At 41.7% G+C, this 22,087-nt stretch overlaps 1 protein-coding gene across 1 annotated transcript; it reads right to left on the bottom strand.

Annotated features, from left to right (window-relative positions):
• Nucleotides 1-1,064: 1,064 nt before the first annotated feature.
• Nucleotides 1,065-1,928, bottom strand: LOC143532504 (photosystem II stability/assembly factor HCF136, chloroplastic-like). Its single transcript, XM_077027546.1, has 5 exons — nt 1,854-1,928; nt 1,644-1,742; nt 1,438-1,559; nt 1,280-1,286; nt 1,065-1,184 (listed from the first exon to the last, which is right to left on the bottom strand). The coding sequence occupies exons 1-5, from the start codon at nt 1,926-1,928 to the stop codon at nt 1,065-1,067; spliced, it is 423 nt and encodes a 140-aa protein (XP_076883661.1).
• Nucleotides 1,929-22,087: the final 20,159 nt, after the last annotated feature.

The raw sequence follows: 22,087 nt of genomic DNA, 5'->3' as shown, positions 1-22,087 counted from the left end.
TAACTATAAAAATACATAAGCATTTAAGCCTTTTTTTAATGAGGCTTAACATGCTTTCGTTATATGTATATGTAATTTACTTTAATCTTAACTTTTTATCATGTCTTCTGGATCGATCCAGCCTTGTATGAGCTAGAAGATAAAAATTATTATATATAATCCTTAAAAATTTCCTGCCCCCCACAAAAAAAAATTCTGGGTCCGCCACTACATATAATAGGGATTGAATTTTAGTTACTAAAACCACTATTAGGACTAGGCATCCGTTACTTCCCAATAAGCATTGGGTACAGATTGAGAAGTATCAAAGACTAATTTTTCAGTCCTGAAAAACCTTATTTTTTGTAGGCTCTTACGCAAGATTACACTAACAATTATTTGCATGACTAGTCATCTTAGCATTTACGAATGCAATCGTTAACTAGGCAAGGTCATCGATCTATGACAAAACACATATGAATACCATCTTGAACGAATCAATAAAACTTCACGAATTTTTCGGTCTTTGACATGTAGTTTAAGAGAAATGAACTTTAACCACCCAACACACAAAAAGAAGAATTAAAACGATAAAAGAAGAAATACGTAGTCTCGTTCAATGAATTCATTTACAAGGATTTGACAATCACAATCAGTTGGGTTGCTCACTAAATACATCATAAATTCAATATATATGAACTTACTTTCTCTGTCTGGTACTTCTCTTCGTGTTAACAAAATTACAAGTTTCACAAAACCTGCATCAAGGCTATAAAGTTAAGGTCACCGTAAACGTAGACGTCCCTATTGTCTTATGTGTGTACAAATTTTGACCCAATTATAAGCAAATGAGTCGGTCTGGGTTATATTCATACCTTGAAATCATCCAAGATACTTTAGCAAGACTCCATCATTTCCTAGCACGAATCCTTGTTTATTGTTGATAAACCTACCGAAGATACACGTAAGATAATGATCAACATAAAATAAACATATTATATTAAATGTTCACGTTAAACAGATAAATCTTTTTAAGTTGAAAACAATCAAGAACCATGTGTAAGATCAAAGGGTTGCCTTAAAACTCACTTCACTGAGTAAAGATTGGCAGCAATATTATCAGTTGCTTTGTCACGACTCCATGACTTTCCACCATTAGTAGTTTTCAAAAGGAACCCGCTTCCTCCAGCTGCCCAAGCTTCCTCCTGGATATTCATATTGCCAGCATCACAGTTTCAGAACACAGCTAGCCAAAATTAACTGTCAACTGTCATGCGTGCAAATGACCAATGTATATCACCTTTGATCTGTAACCAACATCAAGAATACCGAAACCACGACTCTGCACTGGAATTTCTTCAAACTACTCAGTTATCTGCAGGATAAAGGTTCAGATTCTTAAAAAAACATTTATATATAAAAAAATATTAAGAAGGGCATTATTGAAATTTTACATACCCCTGTGCCTTTGCTGAGATAGAGACCGCACCACGCACAAGCAGCCAAAGGCCACCGTCTGCTCTCCAACCCATGTTTTGGATTCTCCTTGCAACTGCTCGGTTATGGGGTTGCAAGTATGACTACAATTACACATATTGATCATTCCATAGATAAACATTTCAAGGGTAAAATGGTCATTTATATAGCTTAAAACACAGGCTAACCTGTCCTGGTTCCCAAGTTAAGTAGAAATTACCCCGGCTAGAAACAGCAACATAATTTCCTTCAGGGGACCGATTCACGGTATTGAAGGTGTAATACCACTAGAAATTGTTCTGCAATTGAAATAGAGCGTTTTAACCGTTAGTTTGACTTAGAATACGAACTTTATCTTATTGATAAATAACAGATCACCTATTAAGAGTAGCTGAAACAGTTTCTTGCAATGCAGCCTTCCAGTTGTAACCTCTGTTTGCTGTAACATATATTGCACCTTCATCAGTTACCATCTCTGAACTATTTTCTCCTGTTGCCTTTATATACACCTGCAAATATGATGTGAGCCCAAGTATTGAAGACTGGGCTATTATGTATTTGGAGGCCCAAGATCGCGCTACAAAAGGTGGCCCACGAAAACGGACATAACTTGGCCCACGAAGCTCCGTTTCAGGCCTATTACCAATCAAATCGAAGCTTGAGACGAGGAGCACATTGTGGCAAACTGGCCCCTGTCCGAAGCCCAAAAACGCCTTCTAAATAAAGTTTTGGGCCTTTTTATGTTTTTTCAGCATTTTTTATGTTTTTGTTTTCGGGTTTGTGTTCGGCCCATGGCCCATTTTAGGCCCATTTCGTATTAGACTCTTTATTTATATGTTGGTTATGTAATCTGAATAGTCAGACTTGAATTTTAATAATTATCAATTTTCTCTTCATTTTCCCTCAAACCTTTGGGTGGGATTGTTAGGATTTTGGAAGTTCATCACGGGTATTCGTTGAATCAACATGATTGATCTTCATTCTCGTTTTACCGTTGCATCAAAATATCTACAAAAGAATACATATACAAGCAACATAGACACAACGTGATGTGCTCTAGAATATACATATTTTACTATTAATATTTCCTACAATTTGAATTAATATTTAGTCGTTATTATTTAATTCTACACGTTTTTGGTTCATATTTTGATTTTAAGGTTTTAAGAGAAAACGAGTTAAAACGATCTAGAATTTCTAAATTCGTTATCGACAAGTGAATTAGCGAAGCAATTATATAGATGACTAACTTTACAAAAAAGTGTTTTGGCCAACGTAACATTTGTGACAAGTTTTTAAAATAAAATTTATTTTACCCACATGTTAAGATATAATAATTTATGGAGCATAATGTTATATTATTATCTTTGCTTTGTAGTGCTAGCATATGGTTGTAAGCTTGGATGCATATATTATAAAAGAAAGCATGTCATAATGAAAACCTAGAAAATCGGTTTCATCAGTTATTTAAATCATTTTAATATTATATTAACTTAGTAATTTTGTTTTTAGACAAATACAATGATTTGAGGTTATGTTAGTGTTACTTGTTGAGTAGTACATAATTAAAGTGTTTATTATAGTTTATATTCAAAATAATAAAGCTATATACAAATTTTTTAAAAAAATAAACAATTTATTGGTATTTGAACATGATTTTAAGGTTAGTATGTTTTTGTCATTTTTCATTCATATGAAATGAAACAAATCATTTTGTTATATTTAAATTTTGGGTTTTATATGTTTCTTGATTATACAATTGTTAATTTTAATATATAAAATTAATTAAAATTTGTCATATGCAGAATATTGATAACAACAAATAATTTATCATGATCAATCAATTTCATATTCTAATGATTCTTAAAGATGATTATAGCATCAAAGTTCAGGTAATCTGTTTTTTAGGATAATCACGTTCTTTTTTTTTTTGATAAAATAAGCAAATGATTTCAAATGACATCATATATATTAATTGATCAAAAGGTAAGTTATTTTATGTGTATGAATATTTTTTTGTTAGTTTCATGGATATATATTATAATTTATTTAGGGTCGCGGTATGTACTTGAATAACCTTATTTGTCACACATACAACTATATATGGCTATATTAAGAGTTATAAGCAGACATGGACTAAAGATTTTGATTTTTGATAAACGATGTATACCAACCAATACAATCACAAATGTAGTGTACACGGAAGGTTTTATTTCCTCCGTCCCATTGAAGTGTCAATGTTTCTTTTTTTGTTTTCCGTATTACAAATGTTCACTTTCAAAATTTATTAGTTAATTTTCAAATTTACCTATAAACATACACAATTAAGATTAGTAACCAATATTGACGGACCCGATTTCTAAGGGCATTATTGTCATTTGGTAAAGCAAAAGAATTAATCATTCAATCTACCTTAAACTTTGTGTTTTTCAAACAATGACACTTCTAATGGGCGGAGGGAGTACTTATTTGTAACATATTAGTGTAATCTTAATTATGTAATTTATGTAATTTTCATATAAATTGTAATTGTATTAACAATATATGATTATTTTGTTGAGTGTAATTCACTTAATGGTTAAAATTTAAAATTTTCATCAATTATCAGTATAATACACGGGCCTCAATCCAGTATATTATAAAAGAAAGCATGTCATAATGATTTAAAAGAACTCATGGCTCGTTAAACATGCAAGAGAAAACAAGAAGAATATAATATTGAGAAGGGCCCACGAATTAAGTCTTTAAACCCATGTGCTTGATTGTACAAAAAAAAAATAAAAAACCCTACACCAAAACAAAGGGTGTCGGTAATGAGTCTTGAAAACAAGAAACTATAAGTTAATATAAAAGGTGGAATTATTATTCTTTGGGGGGAGCAGCAGCGCAGAAGAGGAGAACTACATATATATTGTTATTCGGCGGCTGGAATATTATTGAAAGACACAACCAAGGGGGTTTTCTTTGGGCAATATTATTATAATTCTTGATAGTAGCAAACGAGATACATCAAAGCAGAAAAAAGATTCCATCCAAGGTTGTGAGTTTAGTTTTGATTTCATCATTTAAACACAATTTGTAATCTGATTTTTAAACACATGATGATCATTATTATTGATATTTGCTACTGCTCTTTCATCATGCTCGGCTAAAATCATTAGAACTACCTAGGTTTGGTTGATTGACGAGGATGACGATTGTTTTGGGTTGATAAACGAACATATAATTGATTTTTTATTGTCAAGTTCATATTATTATGATGTTATTCTATGATTGCTATTGAGTTGTTTAATGTTATATTAATTAAACCCCATGCGATTTTATCTTTACATGAATTAGTTTTGTGTTTGGTTTAGGATTGCATGTTAGACTAATTACTTGGTGTTTTTGGTTGTTTGTGGTAGACGTCACCATAGGGTTTGTTTGGTTAAAGTTGTTCATATCAATGGTTCATCTCCTTTTAGTTGGACCAAGACATTAGGAGTGGTTTATCTCTTTGGTCTTATTCGATTTAGTTTGCCGTTGCGAGACCACGTGCGGTTTTCTAGCCGTTGATTAGGTTATTTTGTAAGCCAAGTTATTTAATCTTTAATATTGAATTACCCCATTTTCCCTAGGTTTGTTAGGATTACGAGCTTTAGAGGAATTTGTGATTTTGATACGGACCAAGTAATAAATCAATTGGGTACTTAGAAAATCAACCGTGCTTTATTATTCTTTCTAGATGTTTTTAGGGGTCTTTAGTAAAACTGACCGTGGGGATCTAATTTCCCTTAGTATTGTCTAGTTAGATTATATTTTGAACCCGGTTTTATGTGTTCGTTGTCACCCGAGCGTCGTTGATAGTCGTTAAGATACCTTACCTAGGTGGTTCCCCTTCATCATATTTAAGAGCTCCGTTAGTGCCGTTAAGTTTTTCTTGTCAGTTTCGTTAACTTAAGTAAGTTAGTTAAAGTAATTAAAATAAAATATAAAAAAATAAAAGAATAATAAAATCAATTAAATATTTTTAAGGTAGGACTTGGATTAGGGTTTATAATCTGAGCCGTTCTCACGTGTCTTCGAGTTCGATATCCGGACTTTCCTTATCTTTGCTATACGTGACCGGTACACTTGCCGTTTGTGTGAACTAGGATAGATTGTTTGGTTTTTAAAGCTTAGTTGCGATTCGCGTTTCATTTATATATATATTTTCGCACATCAAGTTTTTGGCGCCGTTGCCGGCGACACGGTTTGAGACGATTAGAGAACGACCCGAGTTTGGGGACTTACCTGTTTTCTTTTTACTTGTTTATTTGCTTTTATTTGTTTTGGTTTAATTTTAGCCTAGTTAATTTTAGTTTTTCTTTTTAGTCGTATGCGTCATACCCGCTCACAAGGACCACCGAAGCTTGAAACGTCTGACGATATCGAGAAAGTCCAGCCCGAGAGAGAGCGTTCTGTTTCACCGACAGGTTTTGATTCCTCTTCTTCTGTTTCTTCCACTTCTTCTAGGGATAGGAACATGGGTGACCAACCTCCTAGGAGAGTAGTAGCTGACTATGGTAGGCCGACAACGAATCCTCATTCAAGCATCACCTTACCGAACGGTGCCGCCGCTGGCAACTGGTCCATTCCTGCCCACGTCATGCAACTCATCAAAACCGCACTCCAATTCGAAGGGCTAGAGAGCGAAGATCCTTCAAACCACATCGACATGTTTGTTCAAATCTGCGAAACTTTCAATATCGGCAACATGAACGATGAAGCCATCTATCTCCGTCTTTTTCCATTATCACTTTCCGGCAAAGCCTACAAATGGCTGAAGTCACTACCTGCTGGATCCATTACCACTTGGGCGGGCCTTCAAGAAAAATTCATGACCAAATTCTTTCCGCCATCTAAATCCGCTCGACTCCGTGAGGAGATTTGTTCCTTCCGCATGAGGTCCGACGAGTCTTTCGGGGAAGTTTGGGAAAGATTCAAGGATCTCCTTCTTAGTTGTCCTCACCAAGGTTTAGACAAGTGGATGCTCATCGAGAAATTCTACAATGGAGCCACACAGCACGTGAGAGAGATGTTGAACCAGACTGCTAACGGGAACCTCCTTAAGAACAAAGATCCTGATGAGTGTGTCGTCCTTTTTGATGATCTAGCAGCGAGCTACGAGGGCCACGGGGGCAGAAATTCTTCCACGTCATCGAGAGGAGTACTTCAGGTCGATTCGAACACTAGCATGCAGGCGCAGATAGATGCTTTGAACAAACTCGTTAGAGATCTTACTGTTAAGAGCGTCGCGAAGTGTGAGGTTTGCCGAGGGGGTCACGACACCATTGACTATCCTGTTAAGCCGGGTAGCAATCAAGAGGAAGTTGACTTCGTCAACAACCACTTGAGATATCAAAACCCCGCCTTTGGCGGGAACACTGGCCGGAGAAATCAGAATAACTATCGAGGGGGACAAGCCAGTGGCTACCAAGCCCAATACCAAAACCAGCGTCGAGAGAATCTATTTGGGCAGGGGAGCTCCGGTCAGGAAAGTTCGGAACAAGTGGGGAGAGAGGAGAAGAAAGCCTCACTAGAGGAGATGATGGCTGAGCTGCTGAAGCGAGATGAGAGGAACCGAGTGACGAATGAGGCGAAATTTGCGGAACACGATGCTATGTTGAAGAACCAAGCCACGTCTCTAGCTAATCTTGAGCGTCACGTCGGAGAGATTGCCAGCCAGTTATCCGAAAGAGCACCAGGTTCACTACCGAGTAATACCGAAAAAAATCTGAGAGGGTTCGCCAAAGCAGTGACTACTAGGAGCAGTGCTAGAAGAGAAAGAGAAGCAAATCCTTCGAGAGTCGTCACACCTGCAGTCGATAAAGAGGAGCGGGTGGACGAGGAGATCCAGATGGAGCCTCCTCCGGCAGAGGCACACCAACAGACTATTCCAGCGAGTACGAAGCCTGCCGATATACCTTCATCATCATCAAACCCACCTCTAAGAGTCTATAAACCCAAATTGCCTTATCCTGGGAGACTCCGATCGGATAGAGACGAGGAGTAAAGCTCCAAGTTCCTTGAACTCCTCAAATAGCTTCACCTGAACATTCCTTTCCTTGAGGCGCTTACTCAGATGCCCAAATATGCCAAATTCCTCAAGGACATTCTTTCTAATAAAGAGAAGCTAGCTGAGGTCTCTTCTATTCTGTTGAGTGCTGGGTGCTCTGTAGTGTTGCAGAGCAAGTTGCCAGAAAAGATGGCCGATCCTGGGAGTTTCATGATTCCCTGCATCTTAGGTGACGATACGGTTCGACATGCTTTGGCCGACCTTGGGGCCAGCATCAATCTCATGCCGTATTTTGTGTTCAGTAAGTTGGGTCTTGGCGAGCCGAGGCCAACCCGAATGAGTATCCAGCTTGCTGATCGTTCCGTGAAATACCCGCGAGGGGTGGTCGAGAACATGCTTGTTCGTATCGACAAATTCATCTTCCCAGTGGACTTTGTCATTCTGGATATGAATGAAAATGATAGTGTCCCGCTAATTTTAGGCCGACCATTCCTTGCTACCGCACAGGCGTTGATCGACGTCCGTGGGGGCAAATTAATTCTGAAAGTCGGGGATGATAACGTTACCTTTGACGTAAGACAGTCACTCAAACACCCCAAATCGGCGGACGACTCCCTGTATTTCGTTGACACCATCGTTTCTCATGTGCGGGAGTTTTTCACTGACATCTGTGGAGGACCTACCTTAGACCCACAGATTCTCGATAGGGAGATTTCAGAGGTCGATATGGTGTCACCACCCCTAGATTCTGAGTCAATACATGATCTCTTGGGCAATACATGATCTCTCGGCCAATGAAAAAAGGACACATGGCAAGGCCATTACAACCGTGCACATGGCCAAGGCTATTTATCATCCTATATCTTAAGGACACGTGTCTAAGTTGTTATACATGCATGTGACATATAACTGAACCTATCATTTGAGGACATGTGTCCTAGTGGTTACGAGAGCATCTTTTGAAAAGGACAGCTGGCCCAATCACCTTCCCACACCCTTCGGCTATAAATACCCTCTCAATCTTTATGAGGTATTCATTTACTCACACTGTACTCTCTCTATATACTTAAGTGCTTTACCTTCATCGGAACTGGACTTATTCTCACGCCGGAGGGTGGTTACGGGAAGACCCCCCCTCTTGTCCTTCCTGTAACGAGCTCACGGTGTTTGTTTTGCAGGTTTATGTCACTGGACTTCGGGAATTGGGATTGTATCGTACTGGTTGTTATCCGTATCCTACCCTGTGGACTCATTAGATCCACGACCTGTTAAGGGGAGTAGATCTATGTTTCTTCATAGGTGCCATCCGTGCTTTTGTTAGAATAACAATAATTTTGTGTTTTTGGTTTGTTGTACGATGTGAGTCAAATTCCTGAAGGGCCGACGGGAACTCCTGCGCCTGCTTCACGTGTTACTCGCGCAGAAATACCTGAAGGTTTTGCTTCAAGTGTTTTTGCACGTATCACGGCTCCTGGTTCTCGAACTGCTTATGTAACACCTGGAGGTCATACCCTCGAGCGTGTTACAACACCAGTTGAACTAATTCCTACTAATTTGGGACATGTCACGGCACCAAAATGATCGAATATGGGTGACCTCGGACGAATTATGAGGGAGACCCGCCAGACTCGTTCGAAATTGGGTTTGGAAGATGATTCTGGCGAATCCGATCTGGCAAGAACTTATAGCCATAATTCCAAATCTAGGGGATCACTGGCCTTAAATTGTGTCGAGCTACAGGCCCTTCTCATAAGATGTTGTAAGCTACGGGCCTTTTTCGACGAAGCTTAAATTAAAGCAGACCTCTTGGGGGTCCCCAAAACAGAGTGAGAACTAGCCCTTTGAGGAGCTCTCTAAGCTGTCTAACTCTCTATTACCATATGCAGAGGGAATGTCTCCAGAGGAGTGGCTCCGCATTCAACAAGAGAATGTAGCAGCCGAATATGAGCGTAGAGTACGCAACGAACGTTTCCATTCCCGCACTCTGACTTATGATGAATCTCCTAGGAGTTCTCTTTCTCCTCCACAAACGGGGAGAGGAAGTCAGATCCGTTACAGTCAACAAGCATAACAGGATTTTGGTGAAGTGCATAGACTGCGTCCCCTTCCTCGCATAGACATGCGGATGTCGTTTTACGTAGACGAGCTAGACAGTTATGATTCAACTTACCACCCAGGTGGTTACAGTTTCTACACTGGTGATAGTAGACTGCGTTCGCGGGAAGAGATCAGCCGTCCGCGAGACGTAGACTGTCACACTCAGTATGACAGTGACGCGGAGGAATATTTTACTAAACCATATCGCCCAGCAGCTTTTGCTGAAAAATCAAAATTCATAGCACGCATCGCAACTGCACCCTTCCCAGTTAATGCCAAAATACCTACATCGGTCGGCAAATATAATGGAATGACTTATCCAAGTGATTATCTTCAAAACTTTGTGGCAGTAGGTGGTGTAAGCGGATGGACGCTCCCTTACTTGTGTCACATGTTCGCATTAACACTAACAGGGGCCGTGCGTGAATGGTATGAGAAACTACCAGACGATCAGATTTCTAGTTGGGATGACTTGGTGAAAAACTTTTCCCAACAGTTCAGTCAGCAAAAGAAGCACACTCGTGATCAGTTAGAAATTTTGGACGTTGTTCGCCGAGACAATGAATCTGTGGAAGATTTCATTACTCGATTCAATGATGAAAGTCTGAATATCGGCGGAATCAGCAAAGACATGCTTCGTGGCGCCTTCCACAAAAATGTTAGATGCGATGCATTAATCCGCGCACTCACTGGCAGAGATGGAATGCCTCAAGAATGGGATGATATTATGACGGCGACGAAATTGTATGCAAGAACGGAGATAACCTTGGGATACAACAATTCAAAGCAGAAGTTGAAGGTGGAATTTCAAAATCCACAACCGAATAAACAAGCGAAAGGAACGATCTGGTCTAGACTTCTGCCAACGGCTGATGTATCGAAACCATTTGACGCCAGATCCTTGATTGGCAATAAAAACATGCAAAATTTTTCAACACGATCCCCCAACAGTTGGACTCCGTTATCAAAAATTCCTTCAGAAATTCTCACCACCGAGAATGTGAATTTTAGAAAACCTCAACCACTACCAAGAAGATCGTTCCTCGAAAACAAAAAAAACACTGCTCATATCATAATGACATCAGACACAATACGAACGAGTGTGTAGCCTTATAAAATGAAATTGAAGCAGCTGTGAAGTCCGGTAAGCTTGAACATTTGGTCAAAGACACAAAGCCAGGGACTGGTAAGGCTCCCGCACGAGATAACCAGGGCCCATCCAAAAAGCAAGTGAAGGATTTGAATGTCCACATGATTCAAGGAGGACATAAAGTTGGGGGGGGGAAGAAGAGAATTTCTGGACGAGGAATGGAAGAATAAACTTGTGATTTTCCCAAGAAATAAAGGCGGACCATGTAACAAGAATCCTCTTATTATCACCGCTCTCTTCGGTCACTACAGATCGTAGTACGTCTTCTTCGACACTGGTAGTACATCTGACATTATGTACGAACAGTGCTTCGAACAACTCAATGATGAAGACAAAGAAAGGTTAAAACATATTCATGCTCCAGTATTTGGTTTTGGAGGAGAGGTGATGTACCCACGAGGGGTTATATCTTTTCCGGTCACGCTCAGTGATGGAACTCATTCAAGAACCGAGGAAGTTGAGTTTTTGGTCTTACCAGCAACTTCTAATCATGACATTATCTTGGGGCGGGAAGCAATTGGAGACTTCAATGCTCACCCGTCCACAGCTCACGGTGCAGTAGGGGTTCCAACCCGCACCGGCGTAGTAATCATCCATGTCAATCGACACTGCTTCGCGACAGAAAGTTCAAAACCCAACAAAGTCCCAAAACAAACTCAAAGGACCGAACCGGAAAAGTGGGTATTGAATAAGAAGTTCCCCGATCAGACAGTTGTGATTGGACCTGCTATCTCTGAGATAGTAAGAACTTTTTTAAAGCAGTTATTGACCAAGAATATGGACATCTTCGCTTGGCAGCCCGCGGATATGACTGGTGTCCCGCGGAGTATTGCGGAACCTAAATTGAGAGTAAACCCGATGTTTACACCAATTGTTCAAAAGAAGCGGAAGATGGGTCCAGAACAGACGAAATCAATGAACGAGCAAGTGCAAGATCTTCTTCATGCTGGAAATATTCGAGAAATCAAATACCAAATATGGGTGGCAAATCCCGTTATCGTTCCAAAGAGTAATGGAACATGGCGGATGTGCATAGACTTCAAAGATCTGAACAAGGCATGTCCTAAAGACTACTATCCATTGCCAGAAATTGATCTCAAAGTAGACGTTGTGGCCCCGTTTAAGTTTAAATGCTTCCTCGATGCCTATAAAGGCTATCATCAAATCCGCATGGCGGTGGGCGATGAAGATAAGACAACATTCCGCACTGACCAGGGGACATTTTGTTATAAAATGATGCCCTTTGGATTGAAAAACGCGGGCGCCACGTATCAGCAATTAATGGATCAAGCATTCAAGGATCAGAATGGTCGAAACATTGAAGTCTATATGGATGACTTAGTAATTAAGAGCACCGAAGAAGATCAGATGCTAAGAGACATCGAAGAAACTTTCGAAACCTTGAGAAGTATCAACATGAAGTTGAATCCAGCCAAATGCTCATTTGGGATGGAAGAAGAAAAATTCCTTGGCGTAATTGTTACGGATGCGGGCTTCAAGGCTAATCCTGATAAAGTCCAAGCCGTAGCCCGCATGCCTTCTCCTTCTTCCCTCAAAGAAGTTCAAACACTTAACGGAAGATTAGTTGCACTGAATCGGTTTTTAGCAAACCATGCAGCTAAATCTTACCCGTTCGTCTCAACATTAAGATATTGCTTCAAAAAGGCACAATTCAAATGGATCGCGGAAGCTGAACAAACATTCGTGGAGGTAAAAAATGCTTAATGGAATTGCCCACATTGACATCACCTTATGCGGGAGAACCTCTGACGCTATACCTATCGGCATCTGATATTGCCATCGGAGCTGTATTACTGACGGATAGAAAGACTATTCAAACGTCGATTTATTACGTCAGCAGAACATTGTCAGACCCGGAGACCAGGTATTCAATGCTGGAAAAACTTGTCTTAACCATGGTTTATGCCGCTCGATGTCTCCACATGTACTTTCAGGGACTTCCCATCAACATAGTAACATGATACAAACTCAAAAACGTCCAGAGCAAACCAGAATTGTCTGGACGATTGGCAAAGTGGGTCATCAAGTTGGGTGAACACGCGATAGAATATAAGCCAGACCATCAATTAAAGGACAGGTACTAGCAGATTTCATCACTGAAGTTCCGCAACACCAAGAGAAAGAATGTTTGATTGAGCAACAACCTCAAATACCTCTTAAACAAGGACAGATCTGGTCATTGTTTACGGATGGAGCTTCAAGCAGTGAGGGATCTGGTGCAGGCCTCAGGCTGGTCAATCCCAAGGGCCATGAATTCACATACGCCATAACATTAGACTTTAAAAGTACTAACAACGAGGCGAAATATGAAGCCTTTCTGGCAGGCCTACGGATAGCTAAGAAGCTTGGGGTGAAACATTTGAAAGCACGGGTGGACTCCATGTTAATCACTAGGCAGATTAATGGAACTTATGAAGCAAAAAATGATGTTATGGCTTCATATCTGTTGCAAGCAAAGAACTTAATTCGCCAATTCTCCTCTTTCAACGTTGTTCACATCAAGAGGAGCACAAGTCGGCGGATGCCCTTAGCAAATTGGCTTCAACAAATTTTGAGCACTTTGCTAAGGATATTCGTGTTGAAGTTCTTGACCACCCGTCCGTTCCGCAAAATCAAGTTTTGGTGATTTAGACTGGTAAAGAATCTTGGAAGACACCGATTATAGCTTATCTGTCGTCGGGAATTCTGCCAGCGGAAAAAGCCGCGGCTCAAAAAATCAAGCACAAGGCTTTAAATTACCAACTGAACGATGGCGTTTTGTACCGGAGATCGTTTTTAGGATTGCTGTTGCGATGTGTGGATGTGAAAGACACAAATTACTTAATACGAGAAGTCCACGAAGGCATTTGTGGCCTGCACGCGGGTCCTAGGATGATTGTGGCGAAACTCATGAATGCGGGGTATTACTGGCCTGGGATGCATTTAGACGCTGTGCAAGAAATCAAGAAATGTGATTCTTGCCAACGTCATGCTCCCAATACCTTGCGTCCAAAGAACGAGTTAATTTCAGTGACATCAGCACGGCCGTTCCAGAAGTGGGCCAACGACATTATGGGACCTTTCCCGGAAGCCCTTGGACGAGTCAAATTTCTGATAGTGGCCATTGATTACTTCACCAAATGGGTGGAAGCCAAACTAGTCGCATCAATCACGACATCAAGCATCAAGAAATTCCTTTGGGAATTCATTATATGTCGGTTTGGTCTTCCGCAATAATTGGTAAGTGACAATGGAACCCAGTTTACGGACAGCGGACTAAAAGAATGGCTGAAAGAACTATAGGTCATTCAAAATTTTACATCAGTAGCCCATCCTCAAGCAAACAGTCAGGTTGAAGGAACTAACCGAACAATCAAGGAAGGGATCAAAGCGAGGTTAGGAACTACACGGACGGGCTAGGTTGACGAGTTGCCCCATGTACTTTGGGCTTTCCGCACCCAAAAGAATTCCAACAATTCTGAGACGCCTTTTAGTCTAAATTACGGCACTGAGGCCATGATCCTAGCCGAAATCGGGATTCCATCCGCAAGAGTTTTGATGATCGATGAAAACGATCACGAGCTCCGGATGAATCTTAACCTCCTTGAGGAGAGAAGGGAACTGGCATCGATTCGCGAGCACAATTATAAACTCCAACTGCCGAAATATTACAACTTGCGGGTCCAAAAATGCGAATTTGATGCGGGAGACTTTGTCTTCCGCAACAATGAGGCTTCTGGCCAAGAGCCTCCGGGCAAGTTAGCCTTAATTTGGGAGGGCCCTTATAAGATAAAACAAGTTTTATCCAAGGGCGCTTACAAATTAGAGAAGTTGGATGAGACTGAGGTCCCTAGAACTTGGAATGTGGCACACCTAAAGAAATGCTATATGTAGCAGCTATGTTTATTTTTTATTCTAGGCCTGCGTGCCCAAATGGACTAGTGGAAAATATGTAATGCTATCTTTCGGCCAGTGCCTAGTTTATGAAAATTTTATTTTCAAGAAATATATGTTTCTATTTGTATGTAATCCTTTATTGACAAGCAAGAAAATCCTATAAAACACTTATATTATGAAGCATAAGACAAAGTATACCAGACAAAATAAACTTCTTATTATTTATCAAAAGTGATTCCCAGAAAATATGATAATACAAAGAAAATAAGTCTATATTTATGACGCCGCGCCTTCATGTTTAGCATGCTCGCCTTCCGCGTCATTTTGATTTTCTTCGGCTTCCTCAGTAAGACCAATGAGATCTTTTAACTGCTCTATACCGTCGTCTTTGTCCGCAAGCTCAGATATCTGCTCCTCAATCGAAAACTTTATGTTGTCAAAAGTTTTCGTTTTCTCGATAAGTATGGCAGCAGTATCCTGGCCGTGCAATATATATTCTTCGGAAGCTTGGATTCTAAGGCAAATTTGTAACCTTCCTGGAAGCCTATTTAACGGCCGGCTTGTTTAGACGCATTTAGAAGCACAGCAACACAATCCCCAAGCTCATCGCCCTCCCGAATATAGGCAATAACCTGGTAAATATAGAAGTAAGCAAGATGTTCGACATACGATTATGACAATGCAAAGAAGCACAATTACCTGGGGGACTCCTTCCGCCAACAACCACTTTTTATCCGACTTAGCCCGGAGAAGCTCCATTTTATGGTCAGAACATTCCAAGGCCTGTTCCCGGCTCTTGGTGGCGAGGTCGGTCAGGCGTTTGTCTTTGGCTGCCGATTCAACCTTCAAGGTTTTTATCAGTTCTTCACGTTCGTCCAGCTGTTGCTGGAGAACATCTTTGGCTTCCTCAACAGCCAAACAGATAGCCTTCTCTGCTTCTAGAGCATGTCGGCTCTCCTTAGTCTCATCCATTGCCCAAGGGCTTCTTATTTAGCTTCAGTCACCTTAGCTTCAAGATCATCCCACGCTTCATTCATACCCAGCCAGTCTTAGCCTATTTCCTGGCTGGTAGAAACAACATTCGCCATACAATAAGAGTGAGAGTTCATCAACTCTTAGCGAATGCGGTTGCATTGGCGTTCTCTTTCCGCAGGAGGAAGGCTTTCCCGCAAGTACTCAAAACATACATCTGCATCGTTAAGCGTTGAATTTTCGCGTATAGACCAACGCGGATGATGTACTGCAGCCTCCTCTTCATGAGGAGACGTGGATGCTTGACGCCCATAGGCAAACACACTAACCCCTCCTTGATCTCTGAAATGATGGACATTAAAGGAGGAAGACATAAAGGGACCTTCAAGATTACCAATCTCCTTCTCTTTAATAGGAAAGGTATCTGTTATAACAATTGGCTCATGTACAGTGTTGGCGGTGGTGACGGCGGAGGCAGTGGTGCAGTTGAACTTTTCAGACCTAAAACGTCTTCAGAAAAATCTTTCAGGGCTACTATAGGATAACAATCGTCCATCAGACACATATTCGATTTATTATAGTTGTCAAATTTGAAAAGCGTTAAACTCACCTAAGGAAATATTTTTCGAAGCAAGTTGGTGAAGACGTGTCTCCAAATTTGTCCTTTTCTGCTTTTTGGACGGAGCAGCATTGGTAGGTTGAACTTTACGTTTACTAGCTATCTTGGAAGCACCCGCGTCAACAACTTGAGGCCCCCCTCGATGTTAACGTCATCAACGATTGGATGACCACCCTCAGTAGTGGCGTCAGCGCCATCACCACCTGCCACTTGGCTGGTGGTTGATTTTAATTCTCGCTTGCGGGTCAGACCTACAGTCGAACGCAAGGGTTTAGTAGAATCAATTGTGAACCCTTCTTCGCAAAGTGACGACTCTTCACTAGACGAAAGAAGTACTATCACCCCGCTAGAAGTGGCAGCAGTAATGGGTCGGGGTTGTAAAATGCCCTCACCTTTCAATACAAACTCCTCACCTTTAGCGTACATCGCCTTGGAAACCACTGGTTCCGGGCTAAGCACGGTGGAAAAAAGGAAATTACTGCGTGTACGCTCTAAGATAGGCACATCCTTTGGGTCAATTGGACGACTCACCATCAGACCCTCCTCGTGGTCTAAGAGCGTACTAAAGACGGAGCCCTCACCTGCATTAACAAGAATAAAAGTTAGAAATCAAGAGGATATCAATAACAAAACTAATTCCATACTTTTGTCTGGTTTCTCGTAGTAAGGCTCCAAACCAGGGAACGGCCATAGTCGGCTCATCTTAACACTTACCATCATCCGATTTACGATGAACCATCGTAAGGAACAACATCCCCCCGGATCCAAAAGAACTTTGGTTTCCACCCGTGTAAGCTGCGGATCCATTCAGTACCGATAACAGCCTTCCCGGTTGTGGCAAAGCTATACCAACCGTCGTGGTAGGTCATCTTGTAAAATACGGCAAACATACCGATAGATGGTTCAAAGTCACAAGCTTGACAACATAATTCGAAGTGTCGAATTCTTAGCATCCCGAAAGGATGAATCTGCGACAGGTGAATTCCGTACGTCGTTAAAATTGATTGAACAAACCTCATCACGGGTAATCGGAAATTCCCCGTCGTAAAGTGGTCCACATAAATGGCCATTTTATTCGTTGGCGGAGCAGTGGCAACTACGCCGTCAGCCGGACGTTCAGTCTCCCTTGCCGGCGCCAGACCATATACTTTTACAACGTCGTTATAATCTCTCTCCTTAAGGTTAACGACGACCTCATGAATAGAAAAAGCACTCTTCTTATCCCCCCACCATTTAAATGACTTAATATATTAGATTCTGGTAAGGAACTTAAATTGGGAAATCGAAAGATAGAGCGAAGAAGTCTCAGATTTGCTATTGAAGAGAGAAAAATAGGAGAAATCAATAAACGACAAGAATGAATTGGAGACCACATGTGATCTATTTATACACATGGCAATTAATGTGACCGATTTATTTCCAGAGGAGAGAGACAAAGTGGACCGGTAGATGATCGACACGTCAGGCCCGAAAGATGAAAAGGCGAAAACAGGTTGTCAACAGGCGTCGTGCATGTCTTGTCAGTTGTACCTTGATATTTCTCTTTCCGCCACGTCATCATAACCATCCCACTTGCAAAATTCAAATTGTAGATAACTCAAAATATCACACAGAAGATATTATTTTATATACAATACAATATTCACAAAAGACAAAAAGTTCCTTTATATACACATTCAAAGACGGTTACAAAAATATGAAGAAAATATTACAAGTCTTAAAGTTCAAAACTATCTTAAGGATTAGGAGTGGATGCATCCTCAGGCGGGGTATCTTCCGACGCATCGTCCAGGTAATCCTTCAGTTGCTGCACACCGTCATCAGTTGAGGCAAATTCCGGAAGCATACCTTGCAAAGGAATACCAGGTCATCATATTCTTTAATCAACATATCATATTCCTGGTTAACATCGAGACCGTGAAGCGGATGATCTTGAAAGGAGCGACCGGTTTGAGCATACATAATTCCTTCATTAAAGCCTGTCATGTGGCCGGCCTGGGAGGAAGCAGTCATTACGGAGGCAAAGCTATCAGTTAGCTCAGAACTTCCCTTAATATGTCGAATGACCTAATAAAAGAGAAATGGTTCATTAGCATCAACAACATTAAATGTGTAATGAATGTCGTATAAAGGAAACTGACAGAGTCAAGCCCTCGGTTCAGCAACCACTGGCGGTCTTGCTCAGCACGTTCCGCCCCTTTCTCGAAGTTCCTGCAACTCGTCAGACACCTTTTGCTTGTCATTTAAAGCTTCAGTTGCACGGGCTTCCGCTTCTTCACGTGTTTGCAGCAAAGAGTGATAAGCAGCCTGCATTTCAGCAACATTCTTATCTTTAAGCTCAGATTGCTCCTTCTGCAACTTCAACTCCGCCTCTAGTTCTTGAATTTTGGTACCTTGGCGAGTCACTTGGCTTTTAAAAGATTAATTAGCCTCAAGTGCTTGAGCCAGATCCACTTTTTTTCCGCTGAGCATCATTGCGGACAGCTTCGAGGAGGGAATTTTTCCTCTCACGGGCTTCCTTCCATTGGTGGGCAGCAGTAGAATGCCGATCCTTTTCACTTTGAAGAGCAATTTCGGCGTCGGATAATTTCCATTTTGTTGTATTCGCCACCGAACGATGCTCCTCAGCTTCTTTTTTAGCTTCCTCGACAACTCGAGAAGCTTCTCCAAGTTTACCACCCATCGTTCGCCATTCGCGTAGTATTTCTTGTCTGCAAGCCAAAGTGTTGTCTAAAGACGAAGAAAAATCTGTGTGAAGATCGTGGCGAGAGCGTTCACGTTGATGGATCCGCTCCGCGGGTGGCACACATTGCTTAATAAAATCCATACATATATCCGGGTCAGTGAAACGGGACCCATTGACAATATCCCAGTTAGGGGTAAACAGATGGTAGTCCTCCCCTGGATTCGCTTCTTCATAATAATCAGAGCTTGATGCGTGGAGGCGAACTGGATAGAAGAAGATTGTGAAGGAGCACCATGCGTCCCCCCCCCCCCTCCGACATCATGAAAAGATTGAACAAATTGAAAATTCCCCCCCTCACCCGTGGGTAGAGGAGAGGAAGAAAATTGCGGAGGAGGACGAGGCGGAGAATCCTGGTATCTGAAACCCTCTTCGTTCACAACGGGGTTATTCTCCTGGAAACTAGTAGCTTCCCCAGTCTGAAAAAGATAATCTAAGGAGTCATTAACCCCCGATTGAAGATTTGGCCCCTCCACATTTGTCTCAGCAGGAAGGGTGAGAGGCCTATCTTCCTTCTCCTTTTCCGGAGGGGGAGACGGCTGTTTCTCAGACTCAAGCGTAGGCGATGGTAATTTGTCTGGTATAGCATCTCCACCAACAACTATCGACGGATCTGCGCAGTAAAACCACATTTAACTACCAATTAAAACAATGAGATACAAAACGTTAAATACGTACCGGTCACCGTCCTCATGCGTTCAGCAAGACTGGACTTCAGCTTCTTAGGACGATGAGTCCGTTGTTTCTTTGTCTCTGGTTCGCTTCCGGCATCCGCCGAACTCATGCCCATGTCACCTACCTAAAAAGACCGAAAGGTCCTCTTTTGCTCTAATTCTGCCAATAGGTGCGAGAGAGATGAAAATTCAGAAGCATCATCAGAACTCCCTTCTTCTTGGGTTGCATAATCGTCACTCGACGATAGAATGACGATTACTCCATCAGAAGTAAGGTCATTAAGCGGAGGAGGGTTTAAAACATACGCACCTGACTGAAAGGTAGCGTCCGAAACTATGGGTTCGGCATGCACCGTAACAGGAAAGAGGAAGGGCTTCTCAGTCTTCTCGAGAACGGGCTTGTCATTCGCGTCGCGAATACTTTTCCGCGTACAGCCCCTACCCTCGAAAAGAGCGTTTAGCATAGGCCATTAGGCCCCGGATCTGAAAGAGAAACATAAAACTCAACTATAAAGTTTTGAACAAATGAAAAAGAGCAAAAAGAAAGAGAGCAACTTACGCTCATCTAAACCAATGAAAACAGGCTCCAAATATGGAGAAGGCCATAAGCGGCTCATACCAGCCCATACAAGGGCTTCCTCGGGTAGTGCCCGCATTGGGGTTGGCTCCGAAACTAGGATGCGGAACCACTCCCGTTCCTCATGCGCAGCCGTAACGATCTCAGGAAGAGCCTCGTTCACCGGACGGCGAACCATTACCTCCGGCACGACATCCTCGGAGATCCAGAAAAATTTACTGTGCCAATCCTTGGAACCACCTTTGGTAACGTGGCCTATAATCCTATCGGCTATTGGTTGACACTTGAACCACCCACCTCGGTTGGTCATCCGGTAAAAAACAGGAAATCGGTCAAGTCGAGGCAAAGTCTCGTGTGCCATACACACAAATTCATAGTGACGAATTTTCATGACGGCACAGGGATGTAACTGGGATAAATGGATCCCATAAGCACTTAACACCTTCATAAAAAACCTGGTTATGGGAAAACGGAAATTCCCATAAGTAAGAGAATTCATCTTGCCAAGTGGTGATAGACTAGCGATGGACCCGGTGGCAGGAAATTCCGGTCCCCATTCCGGTGGGATACCATAAGTATGGATCAAATCTTCATACTCAGATCGGTCCCAATTGACCTCCACTTCGTCAATATTTGGAGTTAAAGAACAATTAGCCATCACTTCAGCGAGAAATGAAGAACAACGAGAAATCGTGATAAAAGTTGAATGGTTAATCAGAGCTTGAAGAAGAATCGAAAGAAAGAAAGACAAAATTCAGAAGCGATAAAACTTCGAAAGGAAGTTAACTTCCACTATTTATACACATCGCAATTAATGTGATGGGATATGAACAGTGGAGAGAGAATTCATCGCCTAACAGACAGTTGTCACGTCACGCGGGAAATTCGAAAAAGAGAAAATTGTACAGTCGGGTACAATGACAGCCAGCATAAACGTCCTGTCACCTGCCCACGCGCCTGCGAGTGGCCAACTTGTCCTTTTTCATGATTATCCACAGTCCCAACAATAGATATTTTCTACCAACTTGCAGAATAAAAAACCCCCAAATACGCATTAAGTCCAAAATTTCACCCGCATAAATACTTCACGCGGAAGACACACTGGACTGGGGGGGACTTATAGAGGTAGGGTACCAAAAAGACCCAAATACCCTTAAATAGCACCCGCGGGTCAATAGAAAACCTCCTATAATAAACCCGCCGGACATACAGATCACCCGTATAACTGCCCAAGGAAGGATTACCCGTGCAACTTATGCGGAAGCATCCTGGCACCCTCAAAATCAACCGCAGGACAAAGTATTCATCTGCATGGACGACCAAGAGGTAATGCCTCGGGACAGCTGTAATTAACTAATTACTTTCTAGAAGATTTACCAAGATGCTTTCTTGGGCAATACGTGATCTCTTGGCCAATGAATAAAGGACACCTGGCAAGGCCGTTACAACTGTGCACATGGCCAAGGCTATTTATCATCCTATCTCTTAAGGACACGTGGCTAGGTTGTTATACATGCATGCGACGTATAACTGAACCTATCATTTGAGTACACGTGTCCAGGTGGTTACGAGAGCATCTTTTGAAAAGGAGAGTTGGCCCAATCACCTTCCCACACCCTTCGGCTATAAATACCCTCTCAATCTTTATGAAGTATTCATTCACTCCCACTGTACTCTCTCTATATACTTAAGTACTTTATTTTCATCGGAACTGTACTTATTCTCACGCCGGATGGTGGTTACGGGAAGACCCCCCCCCCCTCTTGTCCTTCCCGTAACGAGCTCACGGTGTCTGTTTTGCAGGTTTACGTCACTGGACTTCGGGAATTGGGCTTGTATCGTACTAGTTGTTATTCGTATCCTACC

Source organism: Bidens hawaiensis, unplaced genomic scaffold, assembly GCF_021521415.1.
Source record: "Bidens hawaiensis isolate Kalapana, Puna unplaced genomic scaffold, B.hawaiensis_p1.1 tig00009447_1, whole genome shotgun sequence".
Taxonomy (NCBI): Eukaryota; Viridiplantae; Streptophyta; class Magnoliopsida; order Asterales; family Asteraceae; genus Bidens; species Bidens hawaiensis.
Note: the sequence above shows the minus strand (reverse complement) of the source record. Positions and strands in the feature narration are given on the sequence as shown.

Coding starts and splice junctions, on each gene's coding strand:
- LOC143532504 (XM_077027546.1), bottom strand. CDS start 1,928: ATGGTAACTGATGAAGGTGCAATATATGTTACAGCAAACAGAGGTTAC. Junction 1,743..1,853: donor AGGCTGCATTGCAAGAAACT/GTTTCAGCTACT, acceptor AACAATTTCTAG/TGGTATTACACCTTCAATAC. Junction 1,560..1,643: donor TAACTTGGGAACCAGGACAG/GTTAGCCTGTGT, acceptor GTGTAATTGTAG/TCATACTTGCAACCCCATAA.